Source organism: Python bivittatus, unplaced genomic scaffold (assembly GCF_059951505.1).
Source record: "Python bivittatus isolate LINGU-HERP-01145 unplaced genomic scaffold, Pbiv_v1 ctg000220_np1212, whole genome shotgun sequence".
NCBI lineage: Eukaryota > Metazoa > Chordata > Lepidosauria > Squamata > Pythonidae > Python > Python bivittatus.
The window spans coordinates 39219805-39244194 of record NW_028277048.1 but is presented as its reverse complement, the minus strand read 5'-3'; the positions used below and the strand labels follow the sequence as shown (position 1 = coordinate 39244194).

The 24390-nt window shown below is 38.6% G+C and overlaps 1 protein-coding gene across 2 annotated transcripts in view; it reads left to right on the top strand.

The window, feature by feature from the left end:
• Positions 1-24390, top strand: part of RPTOR (regulatory associated protein of MTOR complex 1) — a 402885-nt gene that overhangs the window by 134405 nt on the left and 244090 nt on the right. For both annotated transcript variants that reach the window (XM_088138378.1, XM_088138377.1), the window contains exon 4: positions 9059-9217. In XM_088138378.1, coding sequence (XP_087994504.1) covers positions 9059-9217 — 159 coding nt within the window. The remainder of the gene's footprint in view (positions 1-9058; positions 9218-24390) is intronic.

The following is a 24390-nucleotide window of genomic DNA, read 5'->3' as shown; positions in this document are numbered from 1 at the left end:
TGTAATAGCAGATCATTATTTGTTTGTTTTCACTCTTCGTATATTTGCGGTGGGGGGTCAACTCAAAGTGGAGAACTTACTTAATATTCCTGCCTCCTATGTTCCCCACAACAACAAACCTGTGAGGTGGGTTGGACTGAGAGAGAGTGACTAGCCCAAAGTCGCCCAGCCAGCTTTCCTGCCTAAAGGAGGCCTAGAACACACAGTCTCCTGGTTTCTAGGCCAGAACCTTCACCACTACACGAAATGTGGTCTCCCATTTGTGAAAGGAATGCTGAGTGGCAAACAAGGGTAAAAACATAACAGTTTTCAAAATCGATTTAAAAAAGAAAAAAAGGACAAAGTTGATGCCCCAGTAAAAGTCTCACACCCCTAGATCACACACAGTCACACCAATAATATCCTGGTCCCAGTGCCTGGGGAAAAAGGCAGGTCTTCACCGCCTTACTGAGGGCCAATAGGGAGACCCTGTATCTTCAAGGAGAGGCTGTTTAGAAGGCAAGTGCCATGAGAGAGAAAGCACATTTCCTAGACCCCACCAGGTGATACGAGGCAACCCGGAGCATGGCCACTCTTCAAGATCTGGTGGGAAGCTCAGAATGACGGATGTAACAGGCTGCCACCACCACAATAACTGTAATTTAGCTTGAGCTGTCTGATAACCCTAATCAGTAACCAAATTTTCTTGCTTACCATCAGGGAGAACTGAGCAGAAAAAATATTATAGAAATAATCTGCAAGAATTTTTCTAGGACATATAAACACTATAAAATTGGGTTTCTACTCTGTGTCTTGGAAGTAGTGAGAGATGCTGAAGCATACTTTGGGGAGCCTTATTCACTACAGCTCTGATTATACTTTTATTATTGTAAATTTGTTTGGGGATTAAAAGCTGTACTTGTCCTAAACGAAAATTGGGTGTTCACTTTGAAACTGTGTCTTTGGAACCCCTGGCAATGAAAAATGACTGATACAAAAGAATAGCAAATAACATTGAGCTTTATTTACAGTGTTTATGAAAGGAACAAACTGCACTAAACATCTATGCAGGAAATGAAAAAAATAAATTTGTAAATAAAATGAATGTAATTAATTTTAAATATGTACTATTGATTGTAAGATGAACTCTTTCCACTGTCAAAAGCTGCTTTAATACCCATGCAATAGACTTTGTTGCATCTCAGCTCTTCTCCCCATGCAGAGAAGAAATAGCTGTTTGTGGATTAGTACATAGTTAATGTAGTTCAGTCTGCTTAATCATAACAAAAGTGTTTGATTTTGTCCATTCATGGCCTCAAAGGTGTCAGGATTAAAGCTGGCAAGATAGGGATGTTTGATTCTTATACCAGGGAAAGTTGTTTTGAAAACAAGGAATGGGTGGCAGGAACTTTCAAGGCTGGGAAACAAGAACCTCTATAGCTGCTGACTCAAAAAGGCAGGATGAAGAGACCCAGGCTTCAAACCTTGGGAAAAGAAATGAATTGTGTGAAATCATATGTAACTCTTCTCTATTATTATCTGAATCTGCTTTTAAGACATTGGTGAGAAGTCTTTTCCTCAAATTTCTCCATTAAAAATGTGATACATTTTTGAAAGTTTAGATGGTAATCTGTTTTTTGAGTATCATACAGTAGAAAAGCTGAAGTCATGCACTGGTTACTAGTAGGAATCAGGGGCCGATGCAAAGTACTGGTTATTATCTACAAAGCTCCTTATAGCATACCATCAGGTTACATTGGGTACCACCTTGCCAAGGTTGAATCTGCCTATCCAGTAAGAGCATCATGAGAAATCCTGCAGAAAGTCCCCGTTCCATGTGTGAACAGAGGGACATGCACAAAGCAGCAGGTCCTTTCTCTTGTGGCCCATACTTTGGAAGTACTTGGGCCTGGTGGTGTGGTTTGTGCAACCCCTTCACTCTTGGCATATTTAGGAGTGTGACAACAACCTTATTCCACTGTACTTTTAGCCAGAATTAAATATAATGTCAGCCATTTTGGCCAGGGGAGTGGGGTATTATTAATTGTATCTTTTGTTTTGGTTTTCTCTGTGATTTTCCTCTATTGTATGCTACCCATGGGTTGGGGTGGGCAACAGAATCAGCAAATTAAATAAATAGATGCAATAATTTTACATTCTACAAGTATAGAATACAAACAATTGGAGCTTGCAGTCTTATTTCAAATTCTGATTATGAAAGGAAGCTCAGTTAGCATTTGTCGTGGGAGACAATACAAGCATTATGCTTAGCTATAGCTTAGACTGACAGGAATCAAACGGAAATTTATGTGAGGCTGTCAGAGAAGGCAGCATGAATTCCTGAAGCAGCTTCCAGTTTGCACACAAAGCCCTGCGGAATGCCAGCGTCAAATTTGTGCTGGATCATAATGGCAGCAATGTCCACTTCTATTGTGCAATAATTTGCCCATTTCATGTTCAGGGCATGCAATCTGGTGTTTTCCAATTATACTGCCAGTTGGATGTTATTCTGCCTACTATCAGCAAAGGTATTTTGGCTGACAGCAGAGGAAAGCTTTGGCAGAATCTGATTTCTAAGCATATGTCTATTTACTGATAATGGAAGGTTCTGTTCTATGTATCTTTTCCCAAAGTGATTTATCTGGCAGCTCTTGTAGTAACTAATGATTATATGTTAGAAAAGACATAAATTATCTTTCCATTGTAATTGTTCCTAAATTCTATCAAGCTGAATAACTTATGCCTCCAGAGATTTTTCCTCCATTTGTAATCCAACATCCCTGGAGTTCATAAGAAAAGGCAATATAAATGGGCATAGAAGTGCTCATCTTTATCACCAGAATTAAAGCACAATGGAATAAGCCAGTGAATTGGTATCAGCCGCTACCTTCAGAATTTAAAGTAACATAACCCTACATTTACTTAGCCAATAGATTAATGATTGCTTGTCATCTGGAAGGATTAAACCATACCATCTGTTCTATACCAATGAATTGGTTATTACAACTAGTAACCAATTAATACCATATAGAGTACATATATTGCAATCAGTTTAAAATAAGCAAGAAAAATTGTCCTTCTGGATTTGCAAATAATTTGTTTTACATGCTGCAAATGAGTGTTTAACAGCAGTTTGCAATCAGCAATTTCTTTTTCAATCCATCTTGCTGATAAACAGTACAAATGTATTAGTTCCTTTCCAGTTGAAGATGGGAAACTGAATGGCATGATAGCAAGTGGTAAGTCACAATATTAGGCAGCATGAAAAAGAAGAAGGAACATTGGAGTCTGAATACTAAGAGAAAAAGAGAAAGAAGTCACATGTACAATTTTATATTCTGTGATTTGGCTATTTATTTCTTAAATCCTGCTGAGAGGTTGTCTACCATTCCTCCCTCACATTGTTGGACAAAAGCTTTATCTATATCCTGTAATTGTCAAATAAATTATAGGAGACCTGGAGATGCTGCCAAAATAAATATTTCATTTTTTGTAGTTATAATCCTGTTAAAAGCTGATTGTATGATTAGAAATTAGAAATTTTTAATTGAAATCCCTCCTCCTGCCCAAAATCTAGCTAGCATTGTTGGAAGATCATCAGTATAAATTCCAGCCAATTCATTTGAATTCTTATTTATTTCAAAGAATTACAAGACATTTTCAGAGATACCATCAATTTTAATGGTGGACTTCAAGGCTTGAGAAAAAAGCATTTCTTCTTCCATGTTCTATTTAGTTGCATATATATTTACAGATAACTAATTTTCATTTATTGGTCAATTGATTACATTTAAAAGCCAAAAAAAATGTTAATTTGATATTTTTCAAAACTTGAAGTTTGATGTCCTCAGTTGGCACATGACTGTAGAATCTGACCGGAAAGGCATGACCCTATTTTGTAGTATTTTTGCCAATACCAGGGGAGGGAACTTGTCTGAATAGACCCTTTTCCTGCAGCAGTGACCTAAGGCAATTTGAGGCCACATTATTTGCTTTGCCAAGGGAAATTGGGTGGCCTTTTCACTTCAGCAGGTTGAATCATGTGGCCTCCATGGTGTGAATCACATCTCTGAAGCAAATCTAAGTTGCTTTTCACAAGTCAGTTCCCTATGTTCTCGTATGTCTAGCATAAAACCTATAATACTTTAACAGTTATTTAACCATGTATAATTCAGCCACATGGATAATTTAACAGTAATTTAATGACTTATAAACAATAGTTGTAGGTGTAGTATTTTGTAGTGTCTGTTAATATAAGTAAAAGAAGTTCAGAAGCATTTAGGGTTGTGGGGCCATCTAAATGATGGAATGAGTTTTAATGGAAAGTATTACTACTCAGCACTTTCTGGCAAATGATATTAATGTGATGGTGTTCAAATGGCAAAAGCTTGTCATCTGGTCCTATTAACCTGCATGAACTAGACACTCTATGTTCTGTCTTGCTATTTTCAAATCTGGATTCTACCATATTGTTAATTTAGCATGGACAAGTGAGATGCATGGAGAAGTTAGGTAGTAAAAATATTTGAGCTGTTCTGTAACACTTGTCTTATGGTGGCTGGCTTTGTGGTTGAACTTGTGGTTCTCTGTGGTTGAGAAACCTGCTTACCAATTCTTATTGAGCTCTGCAGTTTGAATCAATTAGTATGTTGTAAGAATTTATTAAGTCTTGTTGATGTTCCCCTGAAGTCACTTTAAGGAGGGATGGGATAAGAATAATCTAATGGAAGGTTCTAACTGGATACAAATTATATGAGCATTTTTTAGCCGCTTAGTTTTTCCTTTATGCCCAGAGAAAAATTGAATCCTTTCTTCCATTTCTTTAGTGCTCATGTATCCTTTAACTGATTTTAATGGGAGAGGAATAAGAATGGAGGAAATAGGTCTCGTTGGTTGTGGTTTACACACAAAAGAATCAAAGTGCCTTATGGCAGAAGAGAACATTCATTTGAAAGGAAGTGAAACTTCAAGCCATGAAAATGAGTTTTATTTGCTTATGTGACATGTTACATCCTAATTTATTGACAGAGCAATATTTGTACTGTCATTAAAATGGCACAACAGCTGTGGACATTAGTTTGGAGAAATTGTTTTGATAGGATAACATCTGGGGCAAATAACATGAATTATAAGAACCAAACTGACTTCTTCATATTGTTTTTTCCCCCATGGGGGGAAAAATCTGAATGGTTAAAAACACACTTTCTCCCTGTTCTGTAGAGGAGGTATACATCACCATCAATAGAAGCTTCAGGTAATGTATTTCAGATAAATGCTAGCTGATGAAATTAATGAACCAAATACATTTTATGAAATCTTTTTAAAGTAATTATGAGTTTTATTTCTCCTTTAACATGAAGCTAAAACTAAGGAAAATCAATCAGTGGAATATTTAGCATGTTTGAAAACAGTAGTGCTTAAAGGAAGTTCATGCAGCTAAAAAAAAATGTAGTTCACAAAGCATATACCACATAAAAATTGTTAGGTATGGGTCTCATTGTGTTTTGGTACAAAACAGATTTTAATGGATTCTTCTCTGTAGTGAAGTTTGCTGCATACACAAAAAAAGAGTGATGGCCATAAGTGGAAATTCATTCAGAGAGGAACTACACACAATTCTAGAAATATGACAATGTCTGAATTAATTTATAATGAAAATGCACTACAAGATCAGGAATTTTGAAAAAAGTGTCCATCAGAAATAAACTATGGTAGGAAATGTGGCTAATCACAAGATGTTGGTAATGCCTCTCTTTTTCTTTGTGTTTAGGTGTATGCCGGGCTGCTTTCCCTTCTTTCTCCCTGTCCTCCCACCCTGTCTCATCCTGTCTATTTTTCCTCCATATTGCCGCCCACATTATTGGCTTCCCCATTCCTGCACCCTTTCTCCTTTTCCTTTTTCCTTTCATTATCAGTTGGCTGGCAAGTAGCAGAGCTCCAGACTGCAGCCACCTTGCCCACTTCATTTCTGAAGGTTTCTCTGTGCCATGTGGGCATGTGATATTCTAGACAAGGGAGAAAAAATAGAAACTGGAGTGACTGCAAGATGGAATACTCTTGTTCAATGATAAAAGAAAATTTCAGAGGTTCAGTGATACCCACAGTTGCTGTGTTACCAGCTCAAGATATTTCTGTATCATAATTTGTTCACTACACCAATAGTGAATAGCTCTTTTGTAATGCCTTATGCTGTCAGAATAGTTCCATAAGCATCTTTGTCATCAAGATACTCTGTATTCTGTGACATATCAGTGACTTGTTAGGAAACTGGAACATGGGGAGAAAAAGTAACAGCTTTTGTTATGTGTATTAACTTAAATCTTCAGTGTAATGGACCCTCAATAGAATTGAGACACTCTACAAAATTCTGTAGATGGTGGCAAGAGGCGAGTAGTTTGTGGCTTAAAAAGAGAAACTTTAGGTGAAGTGCAGACTCAGAATTCTGATGTGGGAGAATTATCTTTTCCAGGGTAGAGGTAATGCTCCCTTTTTCTTGTCCCAGTAGTTATGTCTCATTCCACGTACATGCATGTACGCACGCAACGAGATTATGAAGTATTGCATATTTTGGCAAGTGTTTCCTAAAGTTCCTCCTAATCATTGTCCTGCTTCTCCTGTTTTTCCAGTAAAAGGAGAGTATCATAGTACAGTCAAAAACCAAATTGCTGGCTATGCCTCTCATGGGCAAAATAAATATGGGTTTGGTTTGTGCATCAGAATGTTGTTTATTAGAATGAAGGGAAAATGGTGATTGTCAGATAGGTATTTTTCCAATTATTTAGAGGCTCTGTATTTTTCTCCCATTTTTTGTTCTTGCAACTGTTTGTTTAGGCTTCTATGAAAGTGTTAGGTTTTCTCTGTGGAGCTCTGGCAGCTGGGGATTCTTTTTCTTTTTAAGATATCCATTCACTTTTATTAATTGTGAGCTCACTTTGAAGTTTACGCTAGGGATACGATAGAAATTCAAGTGAGGAAATTGCCCATAAATATCCTTCTCCCAAGATGTGGAGATTGAAAAACTGCCTGCCACTCAAGGGTTTTGTTATCATGTCTTGGAAAGATGCCAAAAGGGAGAATGTGATTTAGGACATAAATTTTGGAAATTGACACCTTCATAATGAAATTGTAAGATTCAAGGTGACGCTTGCATTAATGCAGTCCCGTATGAGCGGCGTCACTGAGTGACAAACTGTAGTGTCTTTCTTGCAGCTGCTTGTCTTTTGTTCATGAACACAGATGAGAGAGGTGAAATACTGTGCTGCATGGTACAGCTTTTACTGAATAGCCTGTAATACTAAGGATCATCACTGTGTTCAGTTACTGTTTATGCCTTTAAAAATGCAGAACCTGAAAAGTAAAATGGGTAGCGAAAGATTAGCCATTTCTGATATAACAGAATGTTTTATTTCATTTTGGTAGTCTATAAGATAATATTGTGAAGGGACATTGTGTGACTTGAGATAATTGGGTTGTATGTCTTCATTTAAATGCAGCCCATGCTTTGCATTAGTATTGCTTGTGGTGGTCTGTTTCCTGCTCCTTTTCTCCAATGCAGGTATTAATAGGAATTGGTTTTCAGCCTTGATTCAAATTTTACTAAAACTGTTGGGACTGATACAAACCAAGCATGATCCAGAGTAGATAAATTACTTTTCTTCCTTGGAAGAAATTCCAGGGGACTTAAATACAGTATGAAGACTAATTATATTACAGTCTTCAATTGATAGTAATTTTGCAGCAAAAAAACATTTGAATTCAGGCAGCCAAGAAGTTTCTTATCTTCTCATGTTATTCCTCCAGTTTAGGAAAAAATCATGCTGGAATTGGTCTGGTCCATAGCAGTTTCAGTTGTGCCTTACAGAAAAATAAAATTACTGTATAGTTAATACAGTGGGTATACCGGACTTTTAAATGTTTCCAGATTATTCAGTTAAAATCTTGCTTCCCCCCCGCCCCCTAACATATAGACCTAAATAAGAAAAAGTATTATAACATTACCCTGTTTTCAAGCAGAGCACAATTTAAGAAAGTGTCAAATTCATGTCTGTCTGTCTGTCTGTCTGTCTGTCTGTCTGTCTATCTATCTATCTATCTATCTATCTATCTATCTATCTATCTATCTATCTATCTACATGCAGGCCTTTGTTGGAAAGTTTTTAAATTTTGTTTGTAATGAACTTTCATATGAACAAGCTCTTAAAATGCAGTATCTTTTTCCTTTAAAGTTATTGTGTAGAATAGATGCAAACTGTGGCAGAATTTATTTATTTGCAATATATGTATCTTGCCATAATAGTTTATATCTCTAGCTTTACCTTGTAATTGTTTTAGGACTGCTGATAATTCTTTTGGCACTGTAAATGCTTTAAGCATTTTGAAGAGAGATGCTTGTACAATGGTGGATATTTTAAAGTCATTTTAGTGGTAGAATGTTTCTTAAACGTGAAAACATGAATGGAGAAATTTTAAGACATCCAAATGTTGGTAGAAATGTAGTAGGTAGCATGTAGTGTGTTGTGAGGGGACTGTTTGTTGATAGAAGCAAAAATGGCTGTGAATTTTGTTATATGGAAGTGAAAGCTGGGTATGTTAGGAGAAACATAAAAGTAAATTGAATGGAATGGGAATGGAGTACTTAAGAAATGTGTGTAGTAAAACAAGGGGAATGGGATCAAGAATGAGTGGTGGCTTAAGGAATGTTCATAGACTACAAAAGCGACTGGCCATTCTGGTGGCTTGGGTATATGGGGAGAATGAATGAGAATTAAATTGCAGAACAAATATATGTAGGAAGAGTGAATGGTGTAGATGTAGATTTAGTTAGATTCTTATTTCTTTTTCTCTGACTTCCTGCCTTTAATTTTTTCTACTTAGTGCTTCTTACTCTTTTTCTGCACCTGATCTAACATTGCTAATCTTGAAAGAGAATAGCATGGTTGGTATGTACATATGTATATTTTAGATAAATAAATGCATGGTTCCTTCCAGTACATCCCAAAGTATTTCAGATAATTTTCAATGATCGTGCATTTGCAAAAGTCAAATTAATTCTTTCCTTTGTTTTGTTTTTTGCAACTAGGCCCGGTACAAACAGAGCCTGGATCCTACAGTAGATGAAGTTAAGAAACTGTGTACTTCATTGCGTCGAAATGCCAAAGAAGAGAGAGTCCTTTTCCACTACAATGGACATGGTGTCCCCAGGCCAACAGTGAATGGAGAAATTTGGGTCTTTAACAAGGTACATGAATTGCAAATTGAGCTAAATCACAGTCTCTCTTGTATATTTATATTTCTTGGGAATCCAATAAAGTAAAAAGCAATAAAAAGCAAAGTGTTAATGTTTGATTATGTAGCTGCTGTTTGTTCATTCTTTTGTGCACCTTGAGGTAAAGTTATGAACTTCTTATGTGTCTTTATGTGTTTGTGAGACACACAGACACACACACGCATACACACCTTGGAAAAGTTCTGGCTCTGGGTAAGCGGGTATACAGGGAGAACTTATAAAGAAGGTAAAGATTTGACTGAGATACAGCAGAATAGATGTACATGGTTCTGAGGTTGTCTCCGTAGATATGCTTACAGATTCACACGCTGATCTTCCAAACTTCCAGTAAGTAATAAATGATAAAGCAATGCTGCAAGAATAAAGGGATAATCAGAGGGAAACTTTTGTGAGCAAGGCAACCCTTTTCTTTCTACCCACAATGAGCATTGTCTCCCAGGGCCAGAAGTGAATAAGAAATGTGGGTCTCCAGTGAAATGTGATTTAGAAATAGAATTTCATCACTATAGTTCAGGACTATTTTAGCATTTAGCTAATTACTTTAACGTAACAAAGAATTAGATTCAATCAGCTGCTTAAAAACATTCAGAAATGGTCTTAGTGGCATGTGGATAATAAGGGAGAATAGTAATGCTATTCTGATTATGCTGCAAAAGCAAATGGAATATATTTTAAATTGGACTTTGTAGCAACTGCATTATAAAAAATGTCTTTATTGCCCATTTGTTAATTAGCTTGCCAGTATTGCTCAGCTCTAATAAAGGTTGCTTTGGCTATTATTAGGATTCTTTTAAAGATTTCAAGTCCAGGTTATGATGGATAGCTGTTTTGCAATATCTTTGCTTCTCTGTATGCTTTCTTCCTGATAAAGATGGCAAAATACCCAAGGTAGAAAAGGTTTCCGTCCCAGTCCTAAGAGTATTTTGACCATAAGGAACACGCATAAGCCTGCAGCATCCCTACCTCTGCTGGTGAGACTTTGCAACAAATACCTGTCTAAAAAGTTGATGCAAAATGCAGTGGCTGGCTGACCCATGCAAGATGGAGTATATGGTGCCTATACTGAAAAAACTTCACTATCTGCTGTCTGCTTTAAAGTGAGCCCACTTTAAAGTGTTGGCGTTAAACATCTAAAGTTCTAAATAGCTTAAGGCATGTCTCCCTAAGGAACTACCACTGTCTGGCTGTTAAGATCTAGAAAAGAATTCCTTTGGAAGAAGCCCCCATTTTCTTGAGGCCTGGCTTTCTGATATGTAGGCTGCAGGGTGGTAGAACACATTCACCGGGGAGTTGTGTTTGGCTCCCTTTATCCACGGATTTAAAAAACCTGTCAAGATGCATCTTTTTTGCCAGGTTTTAATTGTTAAACTATTTTTCTACCTCTTTCAGTATTAATGTTAATTTATATTTTTAACTTTTTTGGGGGGGTTGTTTTTAATTTTGTTAGCTGCCTTGATTATTGTTAGAGTAGAAAGACAGTTATATTATGTTCCCTCATATTTATTTAGAGTAATGGTAATTTGAGCATCTATCATCAGGGCGGGGGGGGGTAATGATAATTTGTTTCAGCAACTATTGCTTATTTCTGGCAACAAAGCCAAGTGTGCAACTATATTTGGTGCTGCTTGAAAATCCCTGCCTTTATTTGACTATGATGTTTTATGTCCAAATCCAGAAATCTTTCATATTATTTGTTTGTTTTGTCATTTTGCTCACTTACCAAGCAACAGAGATGCAAGGTAAGAGCAAAGGGAAAATAATACTACTTCACAGGGTAAAGAATTCTCTGTAGCATTTTCCTCAAAGTTGGCCTCCACCCCCCTCCACACCCCCCCCCCCCATTTTCTAAGCTTTCTTGCTTAGATTTCTTGTGGCTTTATGAAGAAAAGAGCGTTAAAAGGGATATCTGCCTGTTTTTCTGACTTTAATGCAGGAGTACCTATTGCAGACACAACTCTTAATGAGATGCCTATTACCCACCCACAGGGAAAACAAACAATTAGTGAGCCATTTTCATTAAGTGTTTTTTTCCCCCCATCCCACTTCAGTTGCTGAGGAAATGCCAGCAAGTATTTTTACATCATTGACAAAATAGGGGCATTTACTGGATGAGTAAATTCTGTCTAGGGAAATATTCCAGAGAGATGGATTACAGGAAAAGCCATTCATACCCCAGTGGTTAGCTAAAATATCTTCAAGTCTCACAAGTAATTTGTTGGGCTAGAGTGATGGTGAGAGGGTAATCATTAGGACTGGGCAATGATCTGGATTCGAAAAGGAATAGGTGATTTGGAGCCAGCATAGATGTACACATCACACTTATCAGAGGGTGATGTGGCTGATTCTTGGCTGATGTGTGATCTCAGAGAAAAACACATTTTATTTAAAGAGGTGCCAACATGAGATGTGTGTGCTTATACATGTTCCCCTTTTCCCCTTTTAATCCAGGTCACTGCCCTGCTCTAGTAAGTATTTGTGTTTGATATCTTGAACGTCTGAGTTAAAACAGTCTTAAAATATTTACTGCAGGTTTAGAGCTACAGAAAAGTAGTGAAGGTAATAGTGGGATAGGATGCATTCCCTGTCTGAGATAGCTTTTTGTCAATGGGTTAAAAATTGATACTATCTTTTATTTCTGTAAAGTTATCTTTCTGAACTGCTGGAAAATCCCAAGAAAATATAGTGAGAGGTCTTGAAGTTAAAAGCCTTTCTTTTTCTTCTTTCGCGATGGTAGAAAATATTAACCAGCTTGCCCCTTCGAACAAGCATGTATTAAAGATGCTGAATGAGATTTCTGTCCTGCTAATTAGCTTTCCAGTAATAATGAACAGCTGAGATAGGGAGGCATCCCAACCTTTGACTACTGTGATAGTGTTTGGGATGACATACTAGTCACATAATCTCTTCGAGATGCAAAATTTCAAATGGCATGACTTGGGGATCAAATCTCTTATCAACAAATGATATACCATTCTACTCACTTGCAGAGAAGTGAAGGAAAAAAGCCAGACACCCTCCCTCCCCCCATATTTTTGTTCACTTGTTTCCAACAAATTAGAAATGCCAAAATATTGAAAAAATTGGAAACTTATAAAATTTGGAAAGATTTTGGAAAGAGTAAAAAAAAGCTCCAACAAAATATTTTGTTTTAGAATAATGAATGTAATAAGACAAGGTACTGGTATATATTTTCCCCAAGTGCTTTTGATCAGGGCTGTGCAGCAATTTCCCCTTCATGGATCACTGCCTTGTCGTGGCAAAGGGGCTTGCGTAACTCAGTGAAGCCATGAGCTATACCGTGCAGGGCCACCCAAGACGGACAGGTCACGACAGAGAGTTCTGACAAAATGTGGTCCACTGGAGAAGGAAATGGCAACCCACTCCAGTATCCTTGCCAAGGAAACCCTGTGGACAATGTCAAAAGGCTAAAAGATATGATGCCAGAAGATGCGCCCCTCAGGTCGGAAGGTGTCCAATATGCTACTGGGGAAGAGTGGAGGGCAATTCTGAGTAGCTCCAGAAAGAGTGAAGCGGCTGGGCCAAAGCCGAAAGGACGTTCAGCTGTGGATGTATCTGGAAGCAAAAAGAAGGTCCGATGCTGTAAAGAACAATATTGTATAGGTACCTGGAATGTAAGATCTATGAACTAAGGCAAGCTGGATGTGGTCAAACATGAGATGACAAGATTGAACATCAACATCTTGGGAATCAGCGAATTGAAATGGATGGGAATGGGTGAATTTAATTCGGGTGACCATTATATCTACTACTGTGGGCAAGAAACCCTTAGAAGAAATGGAGTTTCACTCATAGTCAATAAGAGAATGGGAAAGGCAGTAACGGGGTACAACTTCAAAAACGACAGAATGATCTCAGTGCGAATCCAAGGCAAACCATTCAGCATCACAGTAATCCAAGTCTATGCGCTGAAGCTGAAGTTGACCGCTTCTATGAAGACCTACAACACCTTCTAGAGCTAGCACCAAAAAAAGATGTCCTTTTCATCATAGGGGATTGGAATGTTAAAGTAGGAAGTCAAGGAGTAATCGGAATAACAGGCAAGTTTGGCCTTGGAGTTAAAAATGAAGCAGGGCAAAGGCTAATAGAGTTCTGTCAAGAGAACAAGCTAGTCATAGCAAACACTCTTTTCCAACAACACAAGAGACGACTCTATACATGGACATCACCAGATGGTCAATACCGAAACCAGATTGATTATATACTTTGTAGCCAAAGATGGAGAAGCTCTATACAGACAGCAAAAACAAGACCAGGAGCTGACTGTGGCTCAGATCATGAGCTTCTTACTGCAAAATTTAGGCTTAAATTGAAGAATGTAGGGAAAACCACTAGACCACTCAGGTATGACTTAGATCATATTCCTTGTGAGTACACAGTGAAGGTGATGAATAGATTTAGAGGATTAGATTTGGTAGACAGAGTGCCTGAAGAACTATGGACGGAGGTCCGTAACATTGTACAGGAGGCAGCAACTAAAACCATCCCAAAGAAAAAGAAATGCAAGAAAGCAAAATGGCTGTCTGATGAGACTTTACAAATAGCTGTGGAAAGAAGGAATGCGAAAAGCAAGGGTGAAAGGGAAAGATATAGGCAACTGAATGCAGATTTCCAGAGAATAGCAAGGAGAATAAGAAGGCCTTCTTAAATGAACAATGCAAAGAAATTGAGGAAAACAATAGAATGGGGAAGACTAGAGATCTCTTCAAGAAAATTGGAGATATGAAAGGAACGTTTAGTGCAAAGATGGGCATGATAAAGGACAAAAAAGGCAGGGACCTAACAGAAGCAGAAGAGATTAAGAAGAGGTGGCAAGAATAAACAGAAGTATACAAGAAAGATCTTAATGTCCCTGATGTCCATACTGGTGTGGTCACTGACCTTGAGCCAGACATCCTAGAAGTGAAGTCAAGTGGCCCTTAGGAAGCATTACTAACAACAAAGCTAGTGGAGATGACAGTATTCCAGCTGAGTTATTTAAAATACTAAAAGATGATGCTGTTAAAGTGCTGCACTCAATATGCCAGCAAGTTTTGAAAACGCAACAGTGGCCACGGGATTGGAAAAGGTCAGTTTACGTTCCAATTCCAAAGAAGGGCAATGCCAAAGAATGCTCAAACTATCACACAATTGCACTCATTTCACATGCTAGCAAAATCCTACAAGCTAGGCTTCAGCAGTACGTGAACTGAGAACTACCGGATGTATAAGCTGGGTTTCGAAGAGGGAGAGGAACTAGAGATCAAATTGCCAACATTCACTGGATCATGGAGAAAGCACGAGAGTTCCAGAAAAACATCTACTTCTGCTTCATTGACTATGCAAAAGCCTTTGATTGTGTGGATCACAACAAACTGTGGCAAATTCTTAAAGAGATGGGGGTACCATCTTACCTGTCTCCAGAGAAATCTATATGCGGGCCAAGAAGCAACAGTTAGAACCGGTCACGGAACAACTGATTGGTTCAAAATAGGGAAAGGAGTACGACAAGGCTGCATACTGTCACCCTGCTTATTTAACCTATATGCAGAGTACATCATGAGAAATGCCAGGCTGGAAGAATCACAAGCCGGAATTAAGATTGCAGGGAGAAACATCAATAACCTCAGATATGCAGATGATACCACCCTAATGGCAGAAAGTGAAGAAGAACTAAAGAGCCTCTTGATGAGGGTGAGAGAGGAGAGTGCGAAAGCTGGCTTGAAACTCAACGTTAAAAAAACTAAGATCATGGCATCTGGACCCATCAATTCCTGGCAAATAGAAGGGGTAGAAATGGAAGCAGTAACAGACTTCATTTATTTGGGCTCCAAGATCACCGCAGACGGAGACTGCAGCCATGAAATTAAAAGACGCTTGCTCCTTGGGAGGAAAGCTATGGCAAGCCTAGATAGCATATTAAAAAGCAGGGACGTCACCTTGCCAATAAAGTTCCGCATAGTCACAGCTATGGTTTTTCCAGTAGTAATGTATGGCTGTGAGAGCTGGACCATAAAGAAGACTGAGCGCCGAAGAATTGATGCCTTTGAACTGTGGTGCTGGAGAAGACTCTTGAGAGTCCCCTGGACTGCTAGGAGGTCAAACCAGTCAATCTTAAAGGAAATCAACCCTGACTGCTCATTGGAAGGATTGATAATGAAGCTCAAGCTCAGATACTTTGGTCACCTAATGTGAAGAGAGGACTCTTTGGAAAAGACCCTGATGCTGGGAAAGATTGAAGGCAAAAGGAGAAGAGGACGGCAGAGGATGAGATGGTTAGATAGCATCACTGAAGCAATGAGCATGAAACTGAGCACACTCAGGGAGGCAGTGAAGGACAGGAAGGCCTGGGGCAATATGGTTCATGGGGTCACGAAGAGTCGGACATGAGTTAACGACTGAACAACAACAAGTGCAACAATTTAGATTTGAAGGCAAAATGTGCAGGAGTGTGCTTCTAGAGCTTGTCTGCAGCTGCTTAAAGCAAACACATCTTTTATCAGGATCATCCTGCAGCTGTGAAGGGCAGGTATGCAATTCTGGTAAAATGCACAGCTGCTTTAAGGACTTGCAGACAGTTACCTCATGAGTACTCCCATGTGCTCTGAAGAACTTTTTTGTCTTCCGGTCTGAAGTGCTGCATAGCCCTAATTTCTATTAACTTAAAATAACTTTTTAAAGTACTGCAATCTACAGACTCTTGGTGGTGTACAAAGATAATTACAAATTGTATAAGCCTAAAATATCCAGAATACAATAATAAGGCAATTACACTTATAAACATACAATACAAGGCAATTAAGTTATAAACAGTAACATAGAGCAATAATGTATTTATTCACTAAATTTACAGTGGGGCAAAAAAGTATTTAGTCAGCCACCAATTGTGCAAGTTCTCCCACTTAAAAAGATGAGAGAGGCCTGTAATTTTCATCATAGGTATACCTCAACTAGGAGAGACAAAATGAGAAAAAAAATCCAGAAAATCACATTGTCTGATTTTTAAAGAATTTATTTGCAAATCATGGTGGAAAATAAGTATTTGGTCACCTACAAACAAGCAAGATGTCTGGCTCTCACAGACCTGTAACTACTTCTCTAAGAGGCTCCTCTGTCCTCCACTCGTTACATGTAGTAATGGCACCTGTTTGACCTTGTTATCAGTATAAAAGACACCTGTCCACAACCTCAACCAGTTACACTCCAAACTCCACTATGGCCAAGACCAAAGAGCTGTCAAAGGACACCAGAAACAAAATTGTAGACCTGCACCAGGCTGGGAAGACTGAATCTGCAATAGGCAAGCAGCTTGGTGTGAAGAAATCAACTGTGGGAGCAATAATTAGAAAATGGAAGACATACAGGACCACTGATAATCTCCCTCAATCTGGGGCTCCACGCAAGATCTCACCCCGTGGGGTCAAAATGATCACAAGAACGGTGAGCAAAAATCCCAGAACCACACGGGGGGACCTAGTGAATGACCTGCAGAGAGCTGGGACCAAAGTAACAAAGGCTACCATCAGTAACACACTACGCCGCCAGGGACTCAAATCCTGCAGTGCCAGACGTGTCCCCCTGCTTAAGCCAGTACATGTCCGAGCCCGTCTGAAGTTTGCTAGAGAGCATTTGGATGATCCAGAAGAGGATTGGGAGAATGTCATATGGTCAGATGAAACCAAAGTAGAACGTTTTGGTCTAAACTCAACTCCTCGTGTTTGGAGGAGAGAGAATGCTGAGTTGCATCCAAAGAACACCATACCTACTGTGAAGCATGGGGGTGGAAACATCATGCTTTGGGGCTGTTTTTCTGCAAAGGGACCAGGACGACTGATCCGTGTAAAGGAAAGAATGAATGGGGCCATGTATGGTGAGATTTTGAGTGAACACCTCCTTCCATCAGCAAGGGCACTGAAGATGAAATGTGGCTGGGTCTTTCAGCATGACAATGATCCCAAACACACCACCTGGGCAACGAAGGAGTGGCTTTGTAAGAAGCATTTCAAGGTCCTGGAGTGGCCTAGCCAGTCTCCAGATCTCAACCCCATGGAAAACCTTTGGAGGGAGTTGAAAGTCCGTGTTGCCCAGCGACAGCCCCAAAACATCACTGCTCTAGAGGAGATCTGCATGGAGGAATGGGCCAAAATACCAGCAACAGTGTGTGAAAACCTTGTGAAGACTTACAGAAAACGTTTGACCTCTGTCATTGCCAACAAAGGATATATAACAAAGTATTGAGATGAACTTTTGATATTGACCAAATACTTATTTTCCACCATGATTTGCAAATAAATTCTTTAAAAATCAGACAATGTGATTTTCTGGATTTTCCCCCCATTTTGTCTCTCCTAGTTGAGGTATACCTATGATGAAAATTACAGGCCTCTCTCATCTTTTTAAGTGGGAGAACTTGCACAATTGGTGGCTGACCAAATACTTTTTTGCCCCACTGTATATCCCACTGCAATCATAGAATACTTTCCCGAAACAAAAACGTTATAAAAAAATTAAAACATCCCCAAAAAATACATGGCCTCAGACCCCAAAAGTCCTCTGGAAAAGCTGTTTTCAACTTCTTACAGAAGATCAATAATGATGGAGACAGGCAGGCTTCCAATGGGAGACCATTCCAGCGGGCTGGACCCATCATGGAAAAACATTACTTCCAGGCTTTGCCCCTCACCCTCCAAATGAAAGACAATCTGCTGCTTCTCCCAGCACAATTGAAGTTGTCAGACTGACTCTAAAAGGTATCCTGGAGCCAAGCCATAACAGGCTTTATAGGTTAAAATCTGCATTTTAAATTGCATCCAAAAAGAAGCCAGTGCAGGGCCTGCAAAACAGGTGTAATATGTGCCAACCTGTGAGCACCTGGGCCACTGCATTCTGCACCAACTAAAGCTTCTGGATGGTCTTTAAAAGCAATTCCAAGTGGAGCATGTTCCAGTAATCTAATCAGATGGTGATAAGGGCCTCCCATCCTAAGTTGCAACTGGCATACTAACCAAAGCTGAGCAAAGGAACTCTCCACCTGCTCATCCAGCAGGAGCCATGACTCCAGGAGGACACCAAGTCATAGACTTACTCCTTTAGTGGAACCCCGTACAGAGAAAAGAGGCATAGAGGAACTCTGATGTACAAATAGTAGCTCCATTTTGCTAAGGTTCAGTTTAAGTCTGTTGTCTCCCACCCAGACCTTCACAGCTTCCAGACATCAGGACAAGACTTTGACAGTGTCTCCAGTGCAGCCAAAGTCATGATGTACAATTGGGCATCATAAACATACTGTACTGATAATACAGTACCCCAAACCATTGGATAATCTCCCCCAATGGCTTCAGGTAGATACTAAATAATAGGGGAGAGCATCAATCCTTGTGACACCTGATAGGGAACCAACAACTGGGCCAATCTTTCCTTCCCAGTCACCACCATTTGTAACACTGAGGAAGGAGTAGAACCACTGTAAAACCAATGCCTCCAATCCCCAGTTCCTGCAGCTGGTCCAAAAAGATACCATGGTTGATGGTATTAAAGGCCACTGAGAGGTCCAATAGGATCAGGACAGGCACACTACCTCTGTCCATGTCCTGGCAAAAGTCATCAACAACAACAACCAATGCTGTCTGCATCACATACCGAGTTCTGAGTCCAGATAATCTGATTTTTCTCGATTATTTTTCTGTCTCAACAACATTCACCAAAAAGAGAAGATTGGAGACTGGGCAGTAGTTATCTAACACCTCTGGATTCAGGGAAGGCCTCTTCAGGAAGGGGATGACCAACACCTCTTTAAATGCTGCTGGTATTTACCCCTCCCACATTGAGGCATTAGCAACCTCCTGGATCCAGGGGACTACCATCCCCTCCCCCAATTATCCAAAGAAGCCAGGAGGGGCGAGGACCCAGGCCACAAGTAGAAAAGAACATCCTAGACAGCACCCTATCTACTTCCTCAGAGGTAACAGACCAAAAGGAAACCCAGATGACCTGGTAAGATGGTACCCCAGTCACTACATAAAGGCCTGCCCAAGTGGAGTCCGGATCAAAGCAAATTTGAGTGGCTTTATCAGCAAAATGTCAAGCAAAGTGATCATGGGGTATCTCCTACAGAAAAGTGAGATGGCTACCAGAAAAAGAGGCACTGGAAAACCACCTGTTAGGAATGCTTTGCCTACCTTATTGGCATGGAGTAGGTCTGAATTTGGGCACACATCCATGTTCGGTCAAATTCAGTCTTAGTTTTTCTCCAGCTGCACTTGAAGCATCGCTTCTGCCACTACATCCCATGGAAGTCCTCAGAAACCCAACAAGCCACCTAGGATGGTTTGGCAGAGAGAAGCCACTCAGGAGCAATTTTGTCAAGGGCCCGGCCCAAGATACCACTTCATGCCAGTGGTGGACAAGGCCATCAACTGAATTGCCCACAAGATCATTGGGGAAAATCCGTATGGGATCTGGGCCAGGCTTATATATAAATATTTATTTTAAAAAAAATAAAATTACAAAAGTCTGTATGCCATTCCCTCAATAAATTAAAATTTAAAATACCCTTGGAAGACCTCCAGTTTAACTTCTTCCAGAAGGACTGTACCATTGGGTCTAATCTAACAAATAATGACATAATCTAGTTCTGAAGGGAAGCTGTTCCATAATTAAAGGGGATTATTGTGCATTTAACTCAAATTTTCCTACAATAGGCTCCGTTCTTATGCGTCGTCCATAAACCAGTCGTTCTTAATCTGGAGACTACCTGTATATGTTCTTAAAACTGCAAAGTGAATTTATCTGAGTAAAGCATGGTATAAAAATGCGTATGTTTCAATTCTTCTCAAAGTTTTCACTTCCTTCCCCTCCCCGATATGACTTCAACATTGTTGGAAATTTTACATCTCTATTCATTGCCCTTTTGTGCCAGCTTGTGCATACCTGCATTTTTCTATCCTTTCTTGCTGTTAAACTTGTGCAAAGGGTGCAAAGTTGTAGATTGAATCTTCATATTGACGTTGTGGATCTAATAGGGAGGAGAGAGTATTTTGCACTGCATTTTGGAACCCCTTGCCCTATCAGAAGGCAAATAATAATGGGGAAATGCATCAAAGAGGCACTTTGCTTCCATCAGTACTATCTTCTGATGTAGCAGGAAAAGGAAAACTCTTTTCTGCCTTGCTTGACATATTGTAATATGGAAGAGCTCTGCATCTGCTTCAAGGCTACTTAATTAATAAAGAGCCTTATTCCAGTCAAGGTTCCAAAGGTTTTTGATAGACTTGAACATTGGCCCCATACAAAAGTATGCAGTTCAGTGGTGAAAAAATGGAACAGCCTGCCTCTTGGATGCGTGGGTGCTTCATCACTGGAGATTTTCAACACGGGCAATTATTTTTCTGGGATGATATCAAAATTCCTGCCATGGGCAGGGATTGGATTACAGTACCCTCAACGCCCTTTCAACTCATAGATTCTATGATTCTATGACCTCTGGTTATAGGGCGGTAGCTGTGTGTCCTGAGCATCATATTGGTTATAGTTTAAACTTGATTTATTTTTAAATCAAAGGTAGTGTTTTTGGATTTTAAAAACCATCTTTAAGACACAGTAATTGCTAACGCTACACTTGTGTTGCTGCAGGACTGAAAAAAATGACTACTTTATATCCATACAGTATTTGAGTCTTGCACCAAAACAGAAGTGAAAGACCAGAACTTGGGATTTAGATAGTAATAAATCTATTTTCCTGTATTTTTCCATGTGGTGGAGAGTCTAGTTCATAATGATACTCCAGTCTATGAAACCATATGCTATAATAAATTGGTTAGTCTATGAGATACCATAAGGCTCTGGGGTTTTTTATATCCATATGCTAACACATGCATATTCATGTATATTAAAATGTGTTTAAATTGCACAGCCTCCTGCCTCCAAACAGCTGGCAGTAGCATGGTATCAGACATGAAGTAAATGTTATTGTTTTGTTCTAAAGCAACCAATAACTGTAGAAAAGTGCATTTCTCTCAGTGATCCTCCTGGGTTGCAGGTTGAAATCCACTGCCTCTGCTATCACTAGCAATTAGATTGGCATGCAGTTGAATGTTCTCAAGATGCCCTTGGTGATAATGCCATAGCTATGACCTTCTATACAGCTGTAGAATTGCTGCTCCTGATTAGAAAGGCTGCAAAATTATGATTTTATCCTTCAATGGAAACCATGTGAATTTTCAATAGATCAATGCAAATGTACATGCCTGTCATTTTCTATAGTGCTATATTTATGATAGATTAAGCATAATGTATTCTGGTACTTAGATTAAAAAGGATAAACCTTGAAGGTGTATTATTTTACTCTGATTTGTTTCAACCAAAAAAGCCAGATTTCAGTTGCCTTATTTAAGTCAAATTTGTGCATCCACAGGGATCTAGGTAGCATAATTTCAGTAAGGCACCTTACTCAAAGTGAAGAATAAATCACATTGGGAAGAATAAATGTGGTGAAAATGAATCTAACTTCAAGGCTGGCATGTATTTTAAGAGGGATGCCAAGGTTAATTTCACTTAGATATATTTAAGGCAAATCTATAAGCTACTGACCAACTTTTTATGGGATAATCAGACCTAAAGATTCTCTCTTTCTAAATTGCAACTCCTACATTAAAATGGCCGCCTGGCCCCTTCCTCCCAAGATTTTCAGTTGTACCATTGGGCATACTGTATATATTAACTTCTGGATTTTTTTTTCTTTGGAATGTAAATTGAATGTGAACCACTATGTGTGAACTGAAGCTTCTTTGAAGTTTGGGAAGGTATTTGATTCTAATTTTATTTGGAATTTAGTTGTATCCCCAGCATTAAAAGGCAAAAAGACATATTTGGAAGTTAGTGGGAAGGTGATTTAAGGCTGATCCTTGGTCTAGTGCAAAATTGACTTTCTAGAATAATTCCTACTTTAAAATGTCAGGTAAAAGGGGTATTTTCTTAATAAAATGGACTGATTGGAACAGCTTATTGTAAATTATATATTTAAGGCTAGAAAACAATATAAACTGCCTAAAACAACTAAATTACCCCCCCCCCCATATTTTATATATATTAGAGAAAGTTTTTCAGAGATTGATCCGATAATTCAGTTATATCAACAATGGAAGAATCTTACTATGACCATATACAAGAAATATGGATTGAAGAACTGGAGTATTCAATTTTAACAAGTCAGTGGACTCAATGTTCAGTATGTAACTTATGAACTTAAGATTAGACTGATTCATCAAAAATTATTTTGGGGGGTCTAGTGCATACCTCAATGGATACTAAAAAGAGCTGGCTATCTAGCTTTCCATGTTGGAGTTCCAATACATTTGAAAACGTGTTAATACATGATTTGGATGGTCCCTCTGGTTGTTCCATATTTGTTGAATACTTTTAATATTGTTTGTAAAGATTTAGCAAGGGAGTTAAGATTGAAAGATTTTAATGAGTGGTTGAAGTATATTCCTAAAATTTGGAATTTATCTGTTTTTGAAGAACTTTGGCTCTGTTTGCCTGTATTACTGAGAAAATGATTGTAGTGTGTTTTTTGAAAGAAAATTTTGAAGATTGGTTTTAAGAAGCATTGGCATTCTCAAGCTTTGAATAGACTCTTTATTGGAGCAATGTAAAGACTGGACAATATGATTCTTTGTGGTCAAGATTTAACTAGTTGTCTAAAAATTGAGCTGTAATGTTTCTTAATTACACACAGCTGTTTGCTATATTTTTTATTATGTTTTAACTTTGGTTAGGGGCTTTTGTTCTAGCTTTACGTGGATTTTTTCATAATTCTGTACATTGGTATTTTTCTACGTTTTGTTTTCTTTTGTTGAGTATTAAATAAAATCAGTTAAAAAAAGCATCTTAAATTTTTTTTTAAAGAATACACTGTGTATATTTAGTTTGTGCATACTTAAATACAAACATACAGCATATCTGCTTACTCTGACCTCTTTTCTCCTATCTTCTGTTCCATGCATTATGCCTCTTAATATAATTTTTCATTACTGTTATGTTGCACATATTGTGGTACAGTCATCTTTGTGGCACTTTCAAAGCTGCTGTATGCAACCAGCCTACAGTATTGCTTTGATTTTCAGTGTAGCTGGAGAGATAAAGAGCATCTAAATAAATAAAAAATAAACAAACTACAGCGTATTTCTCTTAATTTGGTTTAGGTGTCAGGCATGACTCTTGGTGACTTCACAGACAAAGGCTTGCCATCCTGATCTGTCCTCAGCAACAATTCGTAGTTCTTCCAAGGACATTCCAGTAATCTCTTTGACCTCATCCATCGTTGGCTGTTGTCATCTTTTTCTTTTGTCTTGCCAAACATAATCATTAGTCACCTGCTCCTGTCCAAAGAATGTGAGTTTCTGCTTGCTGGTGATTACCTCAAGGCAACAGTAGGTCTTTATTTGGTCCAGGACTGTTTGGCTAGGTCTTCTTGCATCTTTGTTACTCTTAGTAACTGTCCTGAGATCAGCTGAAGGCATCTACTTTTCCTTGCTCTTTCTCAATGTCTAGCTTGGACATTGCTACTGGAGGAATTGTTGCTTTAACTATTTTTATCTTTGCTGTAATAGATATATCTGTCTCTTTCATGATCTGGGCTAAATTCATTACTCCTCCTTAAGATTAATCTCTTTACTTCTTCAACATAGTGTCCATAATTATCTGCTCTTGAATCCAAGGAAGGAAAGTGGTTTACTTCTTCAGCTTCAGCTGTAGACTTGCTAAGCATGCAATTAAAGTAACATTATCTTCTTAATATTTAACATTAAGCCAGATTTTTTATTTTCCAGTTTTACTTTCAGAATTAGTTTTTCTACATCTGCTTTATTTTTGAATTAAAAAGTGGTGATACCTGCATATCTGCATATCTCAAATTGTTAATGTTCCAGTACTGTCATTCTTATATTTGCTGGATAAGTTAAACAGATATCTTCTTTACTCTAAACCATTCCATTTCTCTAAATTCAGTTCTTGAAGTAGCCTTTTCTTCTCTGCAAAGGTGTTTATTATTACTACCACCATTGCTATGTTTGAAATACCTATGAACGGCAATATGAGTCGCTGGGAGTTGGGAGGCATATAAATTTGAT